This window comes from Fringilla coelebs (genome assembly GCF_963513975.1).
Source record: "Fringilla coelebs genome assembly, chromosome: 3".
Lineage (NCBI taxonomy): Eukaryota > Metazoa > Chordata > Aves > Passeriformes > Fringillidae > Fringilla > Fringilla coelebs.
Genome location: NC_140030.1, coordinates 56,384,280 through 56,402,641, shown reverse-complemented (window position 1 = coordinate 56,402,641; position 18,362 = coordinate 56,384,280). Strand labels below are relative to the sequence as shown.

The window sequence follows — 18,362 nt, the reverse complement described above, 5'->3', positions numbered from 1 at the left end:
CCTCTCCATGCACAGCAGGTTCCTGTGTACAGGAAGATGTTCAGAGGAGCAGGCATGCTACTGCACCTGGTGAACTACGCTGCTCTTTTGCTTCAGGCTAGTGAGAGACAGGCAATGAGTTACTTACATGCCTTATTTCCAATGAAAAATTCTATCCAGATTAATGTTTTCTGTTGGAAAGTGATGCTCAGCTAAACAGAAGTGCCTGGGAGAGACACTGGGATAAACTCAAGGGACAGTTCTGTTGCTGGCCTGTTGGGTGCATGACATGTAAGTACAGTGAGATGCTAATGTAATTTCTGTGGTCTAGAGCAACACAGAAGCAAGCTGCACATACTGAGACATAGCATATGAATTGAGAAATACAAAGATACTAGAATGAAGAGTTTTTAAGACAGCCTGGATCTGTGTCCTGCTAAGTCCTCTGCAGGACATCAATGGAATAAACTGTATGAATGCAGCCACAGTGAACCTGCTCATAGTGATTAATCAGACCTATTAAACACATTTTAATGAAATCACTAGTTTCAGTGAGAGATATGGTGTAATGTACCTTCTTCCTGTTTTGTCACATTTTTCCGAGCTCTTAGTGTGTTCATATGGATACTCCTCTGATAAACTCCTTGTTTTACAGTCATGTCCTGAATGATGGATGCTTGATTAATAAGAAAAAAAACAACTAAATCAGTCTTTACTGTAGTGCTTTTTGAATGGTTTTATGAAAGGGATCATCTGAAACAAGACCCACAACCAACATGCTCCCAATGATATTTCCGTAACTGAAGCTCTACACTATCATGTCCAAATGGGATACAGCATCATCTACAACAACCATCCCGATTGTGTTTCTAATTTCCAGTTGCAAAAAGTCATCAATGTGTTTTGTTTAGCTATAATGTGGAAATTTTGTGTTATTACTACCATTTATTGAGAAGAATCTATTTCTATGTCTTAAGATTACTAACATTTTATTAGTTCAAAACAGTAGGTGTTTTTCTCTGTTTGTTGTATTTTTATTTTTCTAATCCTCAGAAAGCCTGAATTGTAGTCCAGACTATACATTCTTTTTAAAACAGCATTGCATATTTTTTCATTGCAGATTATTATGGGATCAGTAAATAAAGCAGTGAAAGATGTGATTTGTGGCAGGCCTATACACATGCTCAATATACCTTTGTCTCTGGAATATGTCTTGTGCTGACTTATGCCAGTCTGTTCTTTTACCACAATTAGACCTTTTATTTTTTCCCTATTTGTGTTGTTTTCATTTTATATCCTTTATGTCATTGGTGCCTATCATTTAGGAAATGGCAACAGAGTGCATCATGGAAGCTGAATGAGGACTGCAGTCAAAGAGCTCCTCCTGAAACAAAATGTGCCACCACTTTTGGTCAGAACATAATTCGAATCATTATTCATATGAAACCGCTGTTGAAATAAAACTTGGAATTGAAACCTCAAATTATTCTGGTTGTCAGTTCTGAAAAACAGTTTGATGACACCTCCTGACTGCACTGGATGCTATTCAGTGACAGAATTTTTACTGCAACCAGTAAGCAAGTCACTGAGTGACCTGGTATCTCATAGCAGCTCCTCCCTCCCATCTTCTCTGTTTCTTTCTCGTCATGTAACACCAATGTATGTGAAATAAACTTTTCCCTTTGCTCCTTCTTGTTAATGCTGGGTGGTGCTGCCCTGCAGATGAATTTTCTGTAGGAATTTGGGGATTTATAGTTCTGTTTCAGACCAGCTAGTCCTGGTGAGATGGCACAGTTCACATTTTTGCTTTCTCTTCTTCCCAGTGACCTGTGTTTTGTTGATGTGGCTGGACCTTAGTGACCTTCTTCCAGCACATCAGGGTATAAAGATGTGCATGTTCTGTGGCTGTGTCCTTTACAGTGGTCAGAGACCTCTGCTTGTGTAATTTCTCCTTTCTTTTCCCCACATTGCTACCATTGCTGGTCTCACCATAGTATCATAGAATCTTCAGGGTTGGAAGAGATCTTTGAGATCATCCAGTCCAGCTGTAAACTTGGCATTGCCAGAGTAACCCCTAAACCACTAAACCATCATGCAGTGCCATATCCAGACTCCTCTTAAACACCTCTGGGGCTCGACCATCTCCCTGCACAACCTATTCCAATGCCTGACCACCTGTACCGTGAAAATTATTTTTTCTAATATCTAACTTGAATCTCCTCTGTCTCAGTTTAAGGCCATTACCTCCTGTCCTCTCATTGCAGGCAGAGCAGGAGAGACTGGCCCTCACCTCACTGCAAACTCCTTTCAGGGAGTTGTAGAGAATGATGAGGTCTCCTGTGAGCTTCCTCTTCTCCAGACTAAACAAATCCAGCTCCCTGAGCTGTTCCTCATAATGCATGTTTTCTAGACCTTTCAGGAGCCTTGTTGCCCTTCTCTGGACAGGCTCCAGCACGTCAGTGCCTGTGTTAAAGTGAGAGTTCCAGAGCAAAACACAGCACTCAAAGTGCAGCCTCACCAGTGCTAAGTACAGTGGATGATCCCTTCCCTTGTCCTGCTGGCCACACTGTTCTTGATATAGGCCCAGATGCCATTGACCTTCTTGGCCACCTGGGCACACTGCTGGCTCATACTGAGCCAGCTGTCAGCCAGCACTCCCAAGTCCATTTCTGTCAAACAGCTCTCAAGCCACTCCTCCCCAGCCTGTAGCACTGCCTGGGGTTGCTGTGACCCAAGGGTAGGACCTGGCACCTCCCCTTCTGGAACCTCCTGCAATTGTCCTTAGTCCATTGGTTGAGTCTGTCCAGCTCTCTCTGTAGACCCTTCCTACCCTCACACAGATCACTTCCAACCAACTTAGTGTCATTTAGCCAATTTTTTACCCATCCAAGATTTTTGCCATGATGCTCTCAAGGTCCTCAATCCTATGTTCTGGAGCCAGTGAGACACTGGGAGTGCAAATATTCTCCAGACCCAAGCACCGATTACCACTGCTGTGCGCCGTATGACCATTTTTGTTTCCAAATGTAAACAGATACACGTGACATAACAGTGACATGTCTCACATAATGACATGTTTATCAGAAGCCCCAGACAATGTGCTCTGACTCATGGAAGCTCAACATTATTGCTGCTAAAGCCACACTGTCTTAAAACATTGTTCACTGTTTGAGTCAGTTACTGTGTGACCACAGACTGATCTCAGTCCAGCAAGGGTTTATCCAGTGTGGTCCTCTTCCCATGGGTAAAACTCAGTGCAGACACTGTACTTGTCCCCAGGGAACCTGGTGGGTGATACCACAACTCTCTCCCAAAGAAAGGATCTGGATTTAAGGGAAGTTATGGCACCTGCGACGCCCTCATCTTGCAGAAAGGATTCAGCAGGAGTGTGTGGCCAGTCTCAAAGCTGAGGTGGCTTCTTCAGGTTTGCTCACTGCTGATGCCAGTCCTCTGGGTAATGGAATGTGTGTGCAGGGGGTGTAGGATCCCAGCCCTGAATATGGTGAGTATCTTGAATCCAGGATTTTGTTCAAGCCATTGTGGTTTGGTTAAGGTATGTTGAGTATTTTCCTACAGAAGACTGGCAGAAGCCATAATGACACTGAATGCTTTTTGCTACAGAGATTGCATAACACTTACCATTGTGAAATGTGTTATTGTGAGAAGTGAGTCAAGCATACAGAAAGTAATCCTGTGCAAGTCCACCCGTCACCCACATACCAACTCACTCTGTATAAAAACAAGGCTGCGTGTAACCACCGATAACAATAAACACTTCTTCGAGGGTAGTGCAGAAAAAACCCTTTCGTTACCTGACTGCTGAGTCAGAGCCAAAGAAGGTAAGAAACTTGGGTGCCAGATACAAGTGATTTTTGTGCACATGCAGCTTTAGCTTCAAGATTTCTGCCAGAGTGATCTGTGGATATAAGAAAGCACATTGCAATAGGCAAAATCTAGAAATTGTGTGTCCTATTCATGACGGTCTTCCTACAGAGACCTTTGGGGACCAGAGATCTTCAGGGCTTGGTTATTAAGTGGTGGGTGTGCTGATGGTTCTGCTCAGACAACCAGCTTTCCCTTCAGCTCCCCCCTAGGATATGCAGCAGCCCCCAAAGTCCTTGCTACTCTGACCTGTGCTGTGCTGAGCTGGGGTACCACAGGTATTACCCATGCTGGCACCTACCTCTCCCAGCACCTCATGCCCTTGAGTTTGGGCAGGAATATGTTCACCCTGGTCTCTGCTGAGATTTCCCAAAGTTGTTTTCCTTCTGGGACCCAGGCTTGCCTTGAACTGTGTTACTACAGCAATACTATGCCTGATTTTTTGATATATCTGGTAAGTAACGTGTTTTTTCAGCTGCAGCACAGTGGGGACTTCTCAGTGACTTCCCTGTGTTGCTGTGAGGCAGAATTGCTCCATGCTGGCAGCTCTCTAGCCTTTGATGCTGAGTCTTTCCGGACAGGGTGATTACATGGGTGTGTTTTAGCTACCCTGGGGAATTACCAGCTTTTGTGCAAGATTTCCTCTTTTTAAAGCCCACTGCCTTTGCCTGCCTGCCACGTCCTCTTGGGTGACTTCCAGGCTCTAGACATGGGGCTTCCTAAAACTTGTGCCTCTGCTGTGCTTTTGGTGCTATCTGCTCTGGAGGCCTGTGCCCTGAACACAGATGCTGCAGCCATCTGTGAGCACAATGACATTTTAGAATCATAGACTTGATGAAGTGTTGGCTTCTCCTGAGGAGGCCTTGGTGCTGATGGAGAAGAATCGTTCTTTTGGGTGACACTACATAGTGAAGAGGAAGATTTTTCAAGGAGGAAGAAGGATTTTTTTTTTTTAACTTTTTCTAAGTGGTAAATGACAAGTCAGGTTATGCTCCTTTACCCTCACTAAAGTACCACAGGTCCTAACTAAGGTTTTTCTAGGGATCATCTAAAACTCTAGTAGCAATATTCTCTTTACAAAATACTATGCCATAAATTTATTTCTATGAGAAAAAATGGTGCTTTCCCTGAGTAATTTCAAGTTGGTTATTGTACAAAAGCTTCCTTTTGAAAGGATCATAGTAAAGAAAATATTGTGTTCTCAAATTCTTTCTCACAAAACAAGCAAGTCTGTTAGCTCTAGGCAGAGAGGTCAGCACAATTCAAGTGATAGTTTATACTGCAGTGTGAGCCCAATGGGGAGGACACTCTCAAGGAACCCACCTGAACTGTAGTAAGCTGTTGGACAAAAGCAGGAGGTATGGCGGGACCCTGTCTCATAAACACCGCTGAATTATCTGCATCTGGAGCAAGAGGGCTGCGCCCCACACAGGTGGCCTGTCTGCAGCCATGGCTGAAGTTTTAACTGATGGCAGCCATGTGCAGTAAGGTTATTTGGAGTAGTGTATCCTTACAAGGGAAGTCTGGGCTTTTCCCAAGATGGGTTTAAAAGCGTGGAGAGGGATGTGCAAATGAAATGTGCAAGTGCTCCTTCCAATGAACCCCTTGTAGAGTAGCATGGCTTCTGACAAGCTCTCTTAGCCTTTTGTTCTATTTTTATTTAAAACCTTTCATATTGGAAACAAGATCAAATTCCGAGAAAAGCTTCTTTGACTTTTTGGCAGAAATCTCTCAGATTACTCAACAGAAGATTATTGCCAAAGCAAACCTATTTGTCTTTACTCCTCCTCTTTCTCTCTAGTTTATATTCCCCATGCTGACCCAGGAGCTGGGAGGCTGCAGCCATGCTCCCTTCCCAGGCTCTCCTGCCCGCTGTGGTGTTTGCACTCGCAGCCCTTCGGGCCCTTGCCTCCGACACCTTCCTGGCAGCCGTCTACGAGCACGCCGTCATCCTGCCCCCTGCCACCCAGGAGCCCGTTCCTCCCAGCAATGCTTTGGCCCTGATGAACAAAAACATGGATGTCTTGGAAGGGGCCATCAAGGAAGCTGCCCAGCAGGTACGAGGGCTCTGCTGTGAGGGCTGTCCATCAGAGTTTTCTGCTCCTGCTGACCCTCCTGGCTGTCTGTTGATGGGTGCCCTCTAAACGGAGCCTGTTGTGACAGGGTGCCCACATCATTGTGACTCCTGAAGACGGCATCTATGGCTGGCGATTCACAAGAGAAGCCATCTACCCCTACCTGGAGGATATCCCTGATCCGGTGGTGAATTGGATTCCCTGCACTGAACCCTCAAGGTGATTCCTTCTGCAATGCTTTAGGTGATTTCAGCCTCTCATCTCATGGAGTCTTGAGCAGCTCACATTAAATGACTAAGAACTGCTAATTCTTTAATCTATAAAAATTCACAAGTACTGTAGAAATGAGATGCATCAAAAAGAGTTCTTAATTAGATGGTAATGAGAATATGTCAGGTAAAAGCATTGAGACAGTTTTACTTGGAAAAGGACAAAAATGAGAATGTTTTAGGCAAAATAATTATTTTAAAAACATGCACAACTTTATTGATTCAGATAACTTCTGAAAACCTTCTGTAAGTAGAAGATATTTTACTATCATGTAGCTGCATAGATCAGACAAGCTGATTCAGCCCTCAGCGCAGGTGGCTGAATGATTTCTAAACCAAATTGCCCAAAATATCAATATAGATCTGAAAGAAATATCTTCTGGAAATCCAGCCACTTTCACATCTGCTGTGTTACACATAGAGGTGGTCCCAATGTGTGTCAGCTGGGGACAAAGACTGAGTTCATGGCTAAGCTAAGCTAAGCAAGACTGAGTTCATGTCTAAGCTAAGCTTTTATGTCCTCTTCTGAGGCCTTATGAAGCTCGATTTCAGGAATCCTCAGCTCTGTAAATGCCATGTCCGCTTTTTACTGAAGGCATATAGACAACAATTATTAAAAAAGGCTAAAATGTTCTTCTGAATCAGGGTTTACAGCTGCTTGGTAATTTGCTTTTTAAGCTATTTAAGATTTATGTCTCTGTACTGATTTATTCTTGTATTTGCTTTCTGAAGCTCTTCACATCTTTGTATGGATGTTAGCTGGGAATTCTATCCACACAGAAAATAACATTGTAAAGGATACGGGAAAGAAGAACACAGGGAGGCCATTTTTTAAAGATAAAAGAGACTGGCAATTTAAAATGATGCTGTGAACAGAGATGAAAATGAATAAAACCGATGATCTGATCAATTGCTTTTCAGCATCTGGGGATGTGCAGTTAGTGGAGTAGTAATACTGAATGGATTACTTTTTCATGAGGCGCTTAAAATTCTAGAGAACTTTTTTTTTTCCTTCACTAAAAATGCAATAGATTTGGTCCAGCACCAGTGCAGGAACGACTCAGCTGCATGGCCAGAAATAACTCCATCTATGTGGTTGCAAATATCGGGGACAAGAAGCCGTGTGACTCCAGCGATCCCAGCTGCCCCAGGGACGGTCGGTACCACTACAATACGGACGTCGTCTTTGACGCACAGGGGAAACTGGTGGCTCGGTACCATAAGGTAAGGAAATGCTTCAGCATCAACCTCTAGTTTATTATCAATGAATTTTTCAGCTCTCTGGCACCAATTTCAGATGGTTTATACAATAATTTTACATTATTATAAAGTGACAGCCAATCCAGGATGATTTGATGATCCTATGACCAGAAGGAAAATTAAGTAATTGCTTGACCAGTCAGGCAAATTATTCCCGGGAGCACTGCAGCTGCAGAGTGCATGCCAGCTGCCAAACACTCGAGGGCTACATTTATGACAGTAAATGGTAAGAAAACGGTGACAGAATTTTCCATACTCAGTAAACATTAGCTTCTCCTTGATACATTTGTAGCCAACCTAGACAGTGCTTTTGCAGGGGAGATCTTGCCCCTTGTCTTGGAGTTAAGCAGCTAATACTGGATGGACATTGCTGTCAGGAGGTAGAGGGGCACAGCCACCCCATTTTGGGTGGGGAGGGTCAGCTGGATGGATAAAAACCAGCTGTGCCAGGCACCTCAGGTGCCTCCACTCCCAGGGCTGCATTAAAGCCTGTCTCAGATGCAAAAGCTGTTCATAATCTTGCCTTATTTTCAGTTTCTAATATGCCATTTTCTTCACCTGCAGTACAATCTGTTTAGAAGTGAAACTCAGTTTGATTATCCAAAGGAGCCAGAAGCTGTCACCTTTGAGACTCCTTTTGGGAAGTTTGGCATTTTCACTTGCTTTGACATCCTTTTCTATGAGCCTGCCGTGGTCCTGGTGAGCAAGATGCAGGTGGACACCGTGCTCTTCCCAACAGCTTGGATGAATGTCCTGCCCTTTCTGACTGCAATTGAGTTTCACTCTGCCTGGGCTATGGGCATGCGTGTTAATTTACTTTCAGCAAATACTCACAACACCACCAAGGCAATGACAGGTGAGTCGCATTCAGGAACAGGGAAATTGTTCCCAGATTCAGAAGCAGGCAGAAATGTTTTAGACGTAGTGAAGTCGCTAAAAAATAGTGTTTTAATTGGACTAAAAATCTTTGTACTATTTGGTACTGAATGCAACAAACAACTTCAGGTAAAAGAATGTTGAATGTTCTGAAAAAGGTAAAAATAGAAAAAAAGTAGACATTAGGACATTAGACATTTCTATACATAGAAAGTTATCATAACTTAGAAGTGAAATTTTGTTTCAGAAAATAGCACAAAGTTTCACTTAAATATTCAGTCTCTCATCTAGAGGCAGCATTTTCTATTTAAAATTCTATCAACAGTTAAATCGAGCAAAAAAATGTTTTAATCAGAACCTAGTAGTGTAAAACCAAAAGGAGAATTCCACCCATATACTGAATAAAACATTCTCTTTTTTCTTGTGGCTGCTGAAGGCTTAGAGATATGTTTTGCTTTGCTCTGAAATTTTTTTTTTTTTTTTTCTGTAAACTGGGAAAAGGATGTAGCTGCATCTGTTACTCTTCCCTGAATCAAAGTGAAAACTACAAGGGAACATTTTTGCCTGCCCTAAATAGACTGAGTTTAGGCCCTGTGTGTCCTTCACTGAAACATAACTACCCCCATCACTGCCTCCTTTGTCAAATATGCCGCTCTGAGAGCTATGATTTATTTTTAAATAAACCTAAATTTTAATGCTAGGATGGGTATTTCAGCTTTTCAGTGCTTTAAAATTATTCCAAAACCTCCCAGTAATGTATTGAATGATGAGAGTATCACTGAAAAACAATGCCAGTGTGGTGTGGGGGGTGGCTGTGCTGTGTGCTGCTGGCTAACGGAGGGCTGGTGGTGTCCTCGGCAGGCAGTGGGCTGTTCACACCAGAAGGACCTGCTGCCTACCACTACGACAGTGACACCGAGGAGGGACATCTCCTGCTGGCAGAGTTGAGTGCACACCCCCGTCTTTCCCCCACCTACCCCCCTGCCATCAACTGGAGTTTGCATGCCACGAGCATCAAGAAATTTCCTGGAGAAAACGACACTTTCTCGGGAACTGTCCGGAAGGATGTATTCACTTTCAGAGAACTCAGGCACAAGGATGGAAATTGCAGTGTTTGCCAAGGAGACCTTTGCTGTCATCTGGTCTACCAGATGTCAAACAAGACGAGAGATGAAGTTTATGTCCTGGGTGCATTTGATGGGCTTCACGGTTCTCTCATAAAATACCACTGGCAGGTAATTGCATGTTTAGAGGTGAGTGTGGCCACATGCCAAGCACCTAAAAACATTTGTCCATTACTGCATCCTGAGAACTTTTCTTGCTGACAAATCCAGCTCACGGTTGCTGAAATCTTAGTGGTGTTTTGCCTTTCTGTCTCCTCCTCCCCACAGATCTGCACTCTGCTCAAGTGCCCCAGCACAAACCTGAGCACATGTGGGCAGCCCGTGGAGACGGCTCAGACCAAGTTTGAGATGTTCTCTCTCAGCGGCACGTTTGGCACCAGCTACGTCTTCCCAGAAGTGCTGTACAGCGGGGTGCAGCTGGCCCCCGGGGAGTTCGAGGTAATGGGACACCCTGGAGCTGTTTGTTGCGAGGTTTCTCATGCTGTGGAGCTGAAAATTGATCTGGCAGCAATGTCCCACCCAAGAACTGCTTTCTTTAGTTCCGCTGACGGGAACTCAAGGGGATCGGTTTAAACAGGGGGATTGAATCAATCCAGCAAATTTGCCTTCCCACTTCAGATCATTAATGAAGAAACCACAGCTTTCAAGGAGCTATTTTCTACATGTTTCACATAATGGTCATTTTAGGAGAAAAAAAAAATATATACTCTGAGAAATTGTCCAAACAAGAAAAATTACTTTGAAGTATCATCTGTAAGAGCAGAGATTGTCTGCAGTTAAGAATGTTAGAAGTGATTTTTGAGGGGTTTGTGGGGTTTATTTTTTTATTTGGCAGTTCATATTTTATTTTTGCCAAAATATGTTTTCATTCATAAACCTTAGATTAGTTTTATGCAAGAGGCTAGATGGAATTCTCATTGATTTGGAAGAAGTATTTAACAGCTTACAAGAGACAATTAAGACAGTGAGAAAGACCTGAAAAATTTTAAGGGAAACAAGGGTGATTTTTTTACAAAGTAGGGAATTGAAAAGCATTGTTCACCCTTCATACTGGTTTTCGAATGAGACTTCTGTAAAAATAGGCGCATCAAAGAATTTATTGGTATGCTAAAAATATGATTGTGGTCTAATTTTAAAACAATAGGCTGTATTTTCTTAACAAATACGTGCTTACCCCTTGTCACAGGGGCAAAAAATGTTGTTACAGGTGTTCACAGTTGGTGAACAGTGATTTCAAATTGATATGTAAAAAGGAAATAAGGAAAGCTACATATAGCCAGTAGCCTGAATTTCTCTTTTTCCATCTGAAAATTGTTTTGTGGTCTACAGATCAAAAAATGTTTCAAGTACGTCCTAGATGTGCATATAACCTTTGTTGCCTTGTGTGGGTAACTAAAGAGAATCTAAAAAATTAGTTATTCTCACTCTCACCTTCTTATGAGGTGGAGAAAATGGTCTTTAGTTCCAAAGACGGAGGAAGGTTTAAGGATTTCTGGGTCCAAGGAAGGGTGGGAAGGCTATAATGGGGAGGCTGTGGCAAACCCAGAGAGAATTTTGTTTTCTTTCACTATCATGACTGTTTTTAAAATGTTGCATCAAAATATTCAGCATCTAAGGTCTATTCTTTCTGTACTATGCAGTGTTGCTGCTCTGTTAGGTGAACCATTAGTGCCATTCTTTCCCTTTTCCACCAGGTGCTACGTGACGGGCGTTTGAAAAGCAAGCATGGCACGTCGAAACCGCTCATAACAGCGACACTTTTTGGAAGGCTTTATCAGAAGGACCAGCCACATCCTCTGCGAATTTCCCTGTAAAGTGTCTCCTTAGGAGTTACTTAGGAGTTACTCGCTCACCAGAGACAGGAGGGGAGTTTCCTCCTGAGCCATAGCAGTTATCTTGTGTGATTCTTTTTCTGCAATACTGCGCTTCTGCTCAGCACCTGTGGTAGTTGGGTTATTTGGGGGAAAGTGATGTGTTCACCCTGCTATGCATGCCTTTTTAACAGGGCTTGAGCTATAGTGCAATTATTTTTTATTATGCGTGATCTGTGCATGAACCTTTAATCAGAATTCTTTTCCCCCCAAAATATCATATAGATTGCTAGGATTACAGTAGAAAGGAGACTGATACCAAAACCTATGAAATGTGGTTTGTCATTTTATTGGAGAATAAATTGTCTCCAAGAAAGCCTGTCTGTCCCTTTTGCCCCTTCCTGTTTTTCAGATTGCATGATCATTAAGCTTTTGCATTTTTCAGCCCAATCAGCAGAGCCTACTTAACACTCAATGAGCCCTGGCTCCATTCTGACTAAGATACTGTAAAGAGAATACCAGATTTGAAATTTTCTTAGGTGCAATCTTAAAGAGAGAAAGTGGTCCTCCACAGTCCATCCAGGTGTTGGGTCTGGCTAAGATAAGATAAAGCACATCCAATTCTGCAGTCTCTCTGATCTTGCACCTCTTCGTACGTGGCAGATGGGTGTTGGGTCCAGGGCACTTCACATCCAACTTACCATATACAACACAGTACTCCAGCACCTTCTCCTGGGTGTATGGATAATTTCTTCAAAACTGTTAAGATATATGAAATAGGCAATCTTTTAGCACCTGAAGCATATTTCACCCTGTAGCATGAGAAATGGGCCTTATTTTGCGTTTCTAGCAATGAGATATCAAACTTGGCAGCCCTGGCCCTCATTTCTGCCTATCATGTTATGGAGCAAATGAGCTTTGTTTGCATCCAATATGCTTGGAATTATCTCTGCCTCCACACTTATCCCATAGCATTCTACATCTACTGCCGTTCTTAGAGCCTGCATTAAGGTTAGCACTGAGCTGTGCTAAATGTGGCACATAAGATACACTCTGTGACTTCCCATCCCACGCACACCTATGTATGTTATCCAGAAGTTGTTGAAATCACATGATTTTGGTTTTGCCCCGTGCTGCAGCTTCTCAGCATGCAACTTTAGGGGCTCTTTCTGGGAGTATTTTCATCCTGGAAATAAAACACTTGAACTCTTGACTCAATGGGATAAATGTACTACTTGGGAGCAGTTACTCAAAATGGACAGGGATTCTAAGTTGTGCTTGCTGGTTCCTTGTTCAGCCCCTCACAAGTGAACACAAAAATCTCCCACATATTGCTTGCTGGCATTTCTGAAGTTCTTGACATTTCCCAGGTATGTGCAGAGCTGACTGTCTTGGGTTGTTAGAGCTTGACACAGGTAGGATACAATAAATATACAATAAATATTGCTAGTTAAATACAGGATATCAGGAAAGGACTCTCATATCTTGTCCATTAGCAGTGCAGAAGTCCAGGATTCCTTTAAAATTACACTAAAAGCAAATTTGAAGAATGGCTCACCTGCAGTTTTTGAGATGTACTGCACAACCTTTCTCTCTTTGAGAGGGTTCCAAGGGTGCCATACAATGAATTGCTGAGGGGTTTATTAAACTCTTTCTGATTTCTGATGACAAAGCAAGAATTTGGACAAGCAGAGGATGAAGTTGCATGGACTGTTGCAGCAGCCTCAGAATACCTCCATCATTTCAATACACAAGAACTACAAACCCTGCTTTTGGGGGAGGATTCCCTGAAGGGGTTGCAAAAACCAACCAGATCTTCACCTCAGTGGCTGGTGGTCACAAGTGACTAGACAAAGTTCAGTTAACAAAATACGAGGTTTTGTAATAAAAGGAAATTTCAAATTATGCAAATTACAGAAACATTCAGAATAGAGAAGCAGAGAGGCAAATGCAACAATGCAACAAATGACATCTTTAACAGCAGCAGTATTTACTGGCTGTGGGACAGATCTGCCAGAGTAGAAAAGTCAAATTAATGTATAAGTAATTCGCGTCAATGACCCCACCCCAAAAGCTGCTGCAGATGGTATCTTAATGAGACTCCTCCCTCTCTGAGCTGGAAAAGCGTGCTCTTCACATATCAATATTTCTTCCTTTCACCTTGATGCTGGCTAAAGCAAACAAGACCCACCTGTCCACAGGGTTTCTAACCACACAGAAAGAAAAACAAGTTCATAATAGATTTTACTGATGCAAGGCTTCAGATGAAGGTAGAAAAATACTCCATTTAAACAAATATGATCCAAACCTTGCAGCTATCTTAAGTAAAACTAGTAACAATTTTTCAGAAACTTTGAGTAAAATTTAATGTACTTTATTTTACATACTGAATTAAGGTAAGGAGGCCTTGGGAGAAAATAGAGAAACAAAATCTTAATAATCTGGAGTTTTAAAGAGAGAAGGACTCTTCAGCCACGTCCTTACACATATATTTAAAGTCATCATGGCCTCAAGATATACATTAAATAGTGTGGTACACTGAGGTGCAGAGGTCGTGTGACTTTTAGACCAAGTAATTCAAAGCTAAATGTTTATGAACAACATATATTATCATGGGTGAGTTACTGACAGTACAGGAGCCCATTCCTGGGTACATTGAATCAGTGCAGTGATAGTGAGTGACAGACAGAATGACAATGACCTGAATTTGAACTGCAGAATTTCTAATTAATCAACAATTGAATTATAACCCCACTTTATCCAGATGGTATTTGCAATGCCAATGTTCACTCGCAGGACAACAAAGTTGAAAAAGAGAAATCCCTTTCAGAGGTCAATAAAGAGAGCAGCAGTTATTATAAGGTTTACCACAGCTAATACAGGAATGATTTTCTGTGGTTTATGATGGACCATGAAATGTCATGGAGCCCCAACAGAGAAGTAATTATAGAATACCTTCCAAAAATTAATCATTTAACGCTGTAGACAAACGCCACCTCCTACTGAAGCCACAGATGAGCATGACAACATTTCCAAGTGTTGTCTATCTGTGAATGAGACACAGCTGATTGGTGAAAGAGACTTTGCATACTGACAACACGATGTTATTTTCTCTTTCAGTCTGGAAAAAAAATTAGTAGCTATGAAAGTATTAAAATATTTATTGTAGCCACTCAATTATATAAAGCTTTAAGGGAAATAATCCATTTTCTGTTCAGATATTCTCATGGCAGCAGGGAATTTCTACTACAAATATGTACAATATAGGAAATGCATTGTAACTGCATTATTTTAATTTTGTCTATCCATCTTCATTTGGTACTGCTAATGTTAAAGTTAATTGATAACCTCATCATCTGAGAGCTGCAATGGTGTCAGGATGCAAGATTAACAAGGAGTATACAAAGCAGGGATAGATTTTAATGTTTAACATATAATCAATCTTTAGGAAATCCCCTTTCAGAAAAATGGGAGAATGAATATTTGCATACAGTTGCTCAGCTAGCTTATGTACTGCAAAACATAATAACATAAAACTAAAAAAAAAAAAAAATTTGAATACCTTTGAGATAGTCAAGATCAAGTGATGACTTTTGTGACAGCAATTTTGAACATTTACTTCTAAATGAACATAGGACTATGAGACACACTTGAACTTACCAAAGTCAAATACATGGAAACATTAAGGTCAGCTTTTTAAAAATAGTTATTTTTCTATTTTGCAATTCACATTGATGTGTTTTCCAGCCCTCTAAAACTGATTTTTGTAAACTGAAAAAGTTCTATTCAGTTCTCAGTTTTAGGGCTCTCTAAGGAAAATTCATTGCGGGCGGGAGAGAGGAGTGGTTCAGGCAAGACTTTCTTGTCAAACCTATGGATGAGTTTGAAATAATCTAACCTTAATTCTGCAACACTCATGAAATTCTTAGACAAAATATAGTACTACCAGACAGCTTCCATTAAGTTGAGCAAAGAAAGTACACTGAACTCCAGGCCAATGCCATTGCCATGTTACTTACAGACTCTCTAGGATACACTCTCCCTGCTTTTTAGGCACCTTTGTAAGTTTTCCATACAGCATTTATTCCTGTACTGGCTAAGTGTCACTATATAATACCTAAAGCTCTCCTTTCCTTTCATTTTGTCTCCACTAGGAGCCAGAAATCTTCACTTAATGCTCTTTACATTGGGTTCAAATAAAGTAAAATGGGGGCAGTGAGTTTGCTGTACTGCCACTAAAATCAGTGGTGGTTACATTCAGTTTGCATCTACTGATTGTGCATCTGCAGTTCTACATTTAGCTTTGAACTCAAACAGTCATAATCTGTGGTTTTTTTCAGTTCCCTCTGCATGGAGGGTCTCACACAACTTGACTGCTTTTAGTTGTGGTTGGAAGTCATCAACTCTGCCTCAAAGAGTCCAGAGGTAGTGACTGATATAGCGCCGAGCCTGACAAAAGTTAGGTGCGCTGATCCTGTGACATTCCCAGTACCTTAGTTTATCACTCAGCTTACAAAGTGTACAAAAATTGATCCAAAAAAGTACAAACCTTTATTTTCTTCCCATCCCCTTCTTGGTAAGTGGTTGTCTTCTCCAGTTTTCTCAGAGATGTTCTTATGCCAAGTTGGATGCAATAATTACCATAAACAAATGGTGAAAACACATTGTAATTAATTCATGGGAACATTTTTTTAAAAAATACTTATTCTTGTCTAAGAAGAAATCAAATATATCTGACAGGGATTTACATGAGGGAAGAGCAAACTGTAAAAAACATGGCCATTAATAAATAATGAGGCATTTCCTGGTAGCTAGGCTGAAAGACAGAAAGCTTTGGCAGGTGTGACTTAAAAAATATGTGTGGTCTTTTCATAACTAGTGTAAACTAGCTGGATGTTAAGAGTATCAGATGGCTGTATGTATGAGGATTGTGTATATATAAAAGCTTAAGTTTAATCAATCATCATTACCTAGAAACAGACTTAAGCATTTATTTTGTTGAAGAGTTTATGAGACGATCTTTAGTGTTATGCTAGGCCTTTTAGTTGTTTATTCATACTAACATTAACCTCTGTTTGCAGGAATTCATCCAAGCTCAGCATTAGACTAATCAAAAACAGAAACCTCTTGCACTTTGGGGTTGTGTAACACTTAATGTAACCACTCCTGTATTTTGCCAAGGGAATCTTACAATGCCAGTTGTTTTCTGCTGAGCCTTTTCTTATAGATCGTTGTCCCTTCTGCTCCAAGGATGTGACTTGTATTCCTCCCTGATTTGCCAAGGCTCATCATTAGATCTTCATGACTTACAAACATTTGCAAGTAGAAGGGAGAATTGCAGATAAGAACAAAATGGACTACAGGGGGTGAAAAAGGGAGGGAGGGAGGAGAAGAGAGATATGCTTTCTCTTCACCAGTCCTCACCTGCATGAACAAAAATGTATGCAAGATGGTAGAGGAACATTTAAACAGCTGAACCTCCTGTTGCCATCTGTTCCCTCTAAGTGTCTTGTGTATTGGCAGGAGCTAGCTAGCCAGTAAGAACTCAATAACACTCATAAATCAAGTTCAAATTGACTTCAATACACCCTAACCTCTTCTTCAGAGTCGTGGTATTCAAGTGATATACAGCACCTACTGTAAGTAAAGCACAAGATAAATAAAGCTTTTCTGATGAAAAAAATGGGCTGCCCAGGCATGTCTTCCTGAGCAGAGGGTCAGCAAGAAAGGGTACAGCCTCTGGCACTGGTAATTTCTGCACTAGTTGTGTTGCTGTTTCTGCAGTGCCATGGTACCGCTGATGTTCGTGCACAGCATCATTGCTTCCTACAGCAAGAAATGGCTGCAGAAGGGAAAGATGGCCCTGGCACGTTACCCCCTTAAAAATGGCCCACAGTGCATTAGCACTGGCATCTGCAGACTGTTGGGCTTGCAAATGGTCTACTAGAAACAGTCAGATGCAATATTTCTGGGAAAATAGCATCTGTCTACTGGAGTCAAATCCAGCATTTGTGAAAGGAACAGAGAACAGTCCATGAGAAGGCAATCATTTATTGACATATAAGTCTTTATTAGCAATTTTAGCTCTCAGTGGCTTCCAGCAGAGTAGTCACACTTCCAGACCAGAATGTGACATTTCAAGACTTTCATTTCACCATGAGTTGTCCTTCTTGTTCAGCCTCATGTCATTTGTGCCACCTTGCCAGTACTATACTTTCCCTAAGTCCCAAGCTTATCACAGCCCCAAATACCCAGGGGAGAAGTTGCAGCCTGAGCCCCACAGGTCCTGCTACAGGCTCAGAGAAATCCCTGGGGAGCAGGAGCTGAAAGGCCTGGCTCTCCACCAGTGCTGCCCACCAACTGACACACACAAACTGACCCAAAGTGGGTCGGTTCTTTTCTGTGGGGTTACTTTTTTCCTGGAAGAATGCTCCTTCTTGGATCCCACAGCAATGCTAAAACTACTGTTTGAGGATGAGGGATGCTATCACTCAGCTGCAGATATAGTTCTCTGGTATGGTAAAAGTATATAAGTAGGAAAGCAACAGCTCTTAAGTCCCTGCTACAAAGCATATCATATAAACACCTGAGCATCATAAATAAACAGCAAGCAAAAGTTTTCATTAGAAAGAAACAATATCTTTTAGTCAGTCTTGTTGTCAGACACTGTCAAAGTATTGTGCTTGGAGCTTCTGGGAAGTATCCACTCTGGGATAGGCAAATCAAATTTTTAAAGATAACTGAAAGTGTTAAAGTTTGTCAGCATTAAACAAAACTGAAAGGAGTAAGTGAAATATTGGGCAATCTTAAAAACAGTTCAATGCTATTAGCTCCATCTGTTCCTTGACCAGAATAAACATTTCCTTTACTTTGCATGCTTATTTTCATGAAAGAAGCCTGGCTTAACTTACTTCAAATTGATTCACCTCTGCATATGCTAGTGGCACTAGCCACTATTACAGGATTATCTTTTCTGGATATTTAAGATTTACGTCATCCTGTTGATGAGATTTTCCCAGCAGGCTGTGAACCAGTCAGACCAAGCATGCAGCCACTTAGCTGGGAGAACTGGTGTGGGATGAGTCA

At 41.6% G+C, this 18,362-nt stretch overlaps 1 protein-coding gene across 1 annotated transcript; it reads left to right on the top strand.

Annotated features, from left to right (window-relative positions):
* Nucleotides 1–3,737: 3,737 nt before the first annotated feature.
* LOC311152098 (pantetheinase-like) lies at nt 3,738–11,585 on the top strand. The gene is made up of 8 exons (XM_084202918.1): nt 3,738–3,818; nt 5,663–5,918; nt 6,025–6,155; nt 7,237–7,429; nt 8,030–8,321; nt 9,203–9,576; nt 9,733–9,903; nt 11,160–11,585. The coding sequence occupies exons 2-8, from the start codon at nt 5,706–5,708 to the stop codon at nt 11,277–11,279; spliced, it is 1,494 nt and encodes a 497-aa protein (XP_084059044.1). The 5' UTR covers nt 3,738–3,818; nt 5,663–5,705; the 3' UTR covers nt 11,280–11,585.
* Nucleotides 11,586–18,362: the final 6,777 nt, after the last annotated feature.

Excerpts from the sequence above, each read along its gene's own strand:
- LOC311152098 (XM_084202918.1), top strand. The coding sequence starts at position 5,706 with ATGCTCCCTTCCCAGGCTCTCCTGCCCGCTGTGGTGTTTGCACTCGCA. Across the intron at positions 6,156-7,236 it reads CCCTGCACTGAACCCTCAAG|ATTTGGTCCAGCACCAGTGC; the intron begins GTGATTCCTTCT and ends AAAATGCAATAG. Across the intron at positions 7,430-8,029 it reads TGGTGGCTCGGTACCATAAG|TACAATCTGTTTAGAAGTGA; the intron begins GTAAGGAAATGC and ends CTTCACCTGCAG.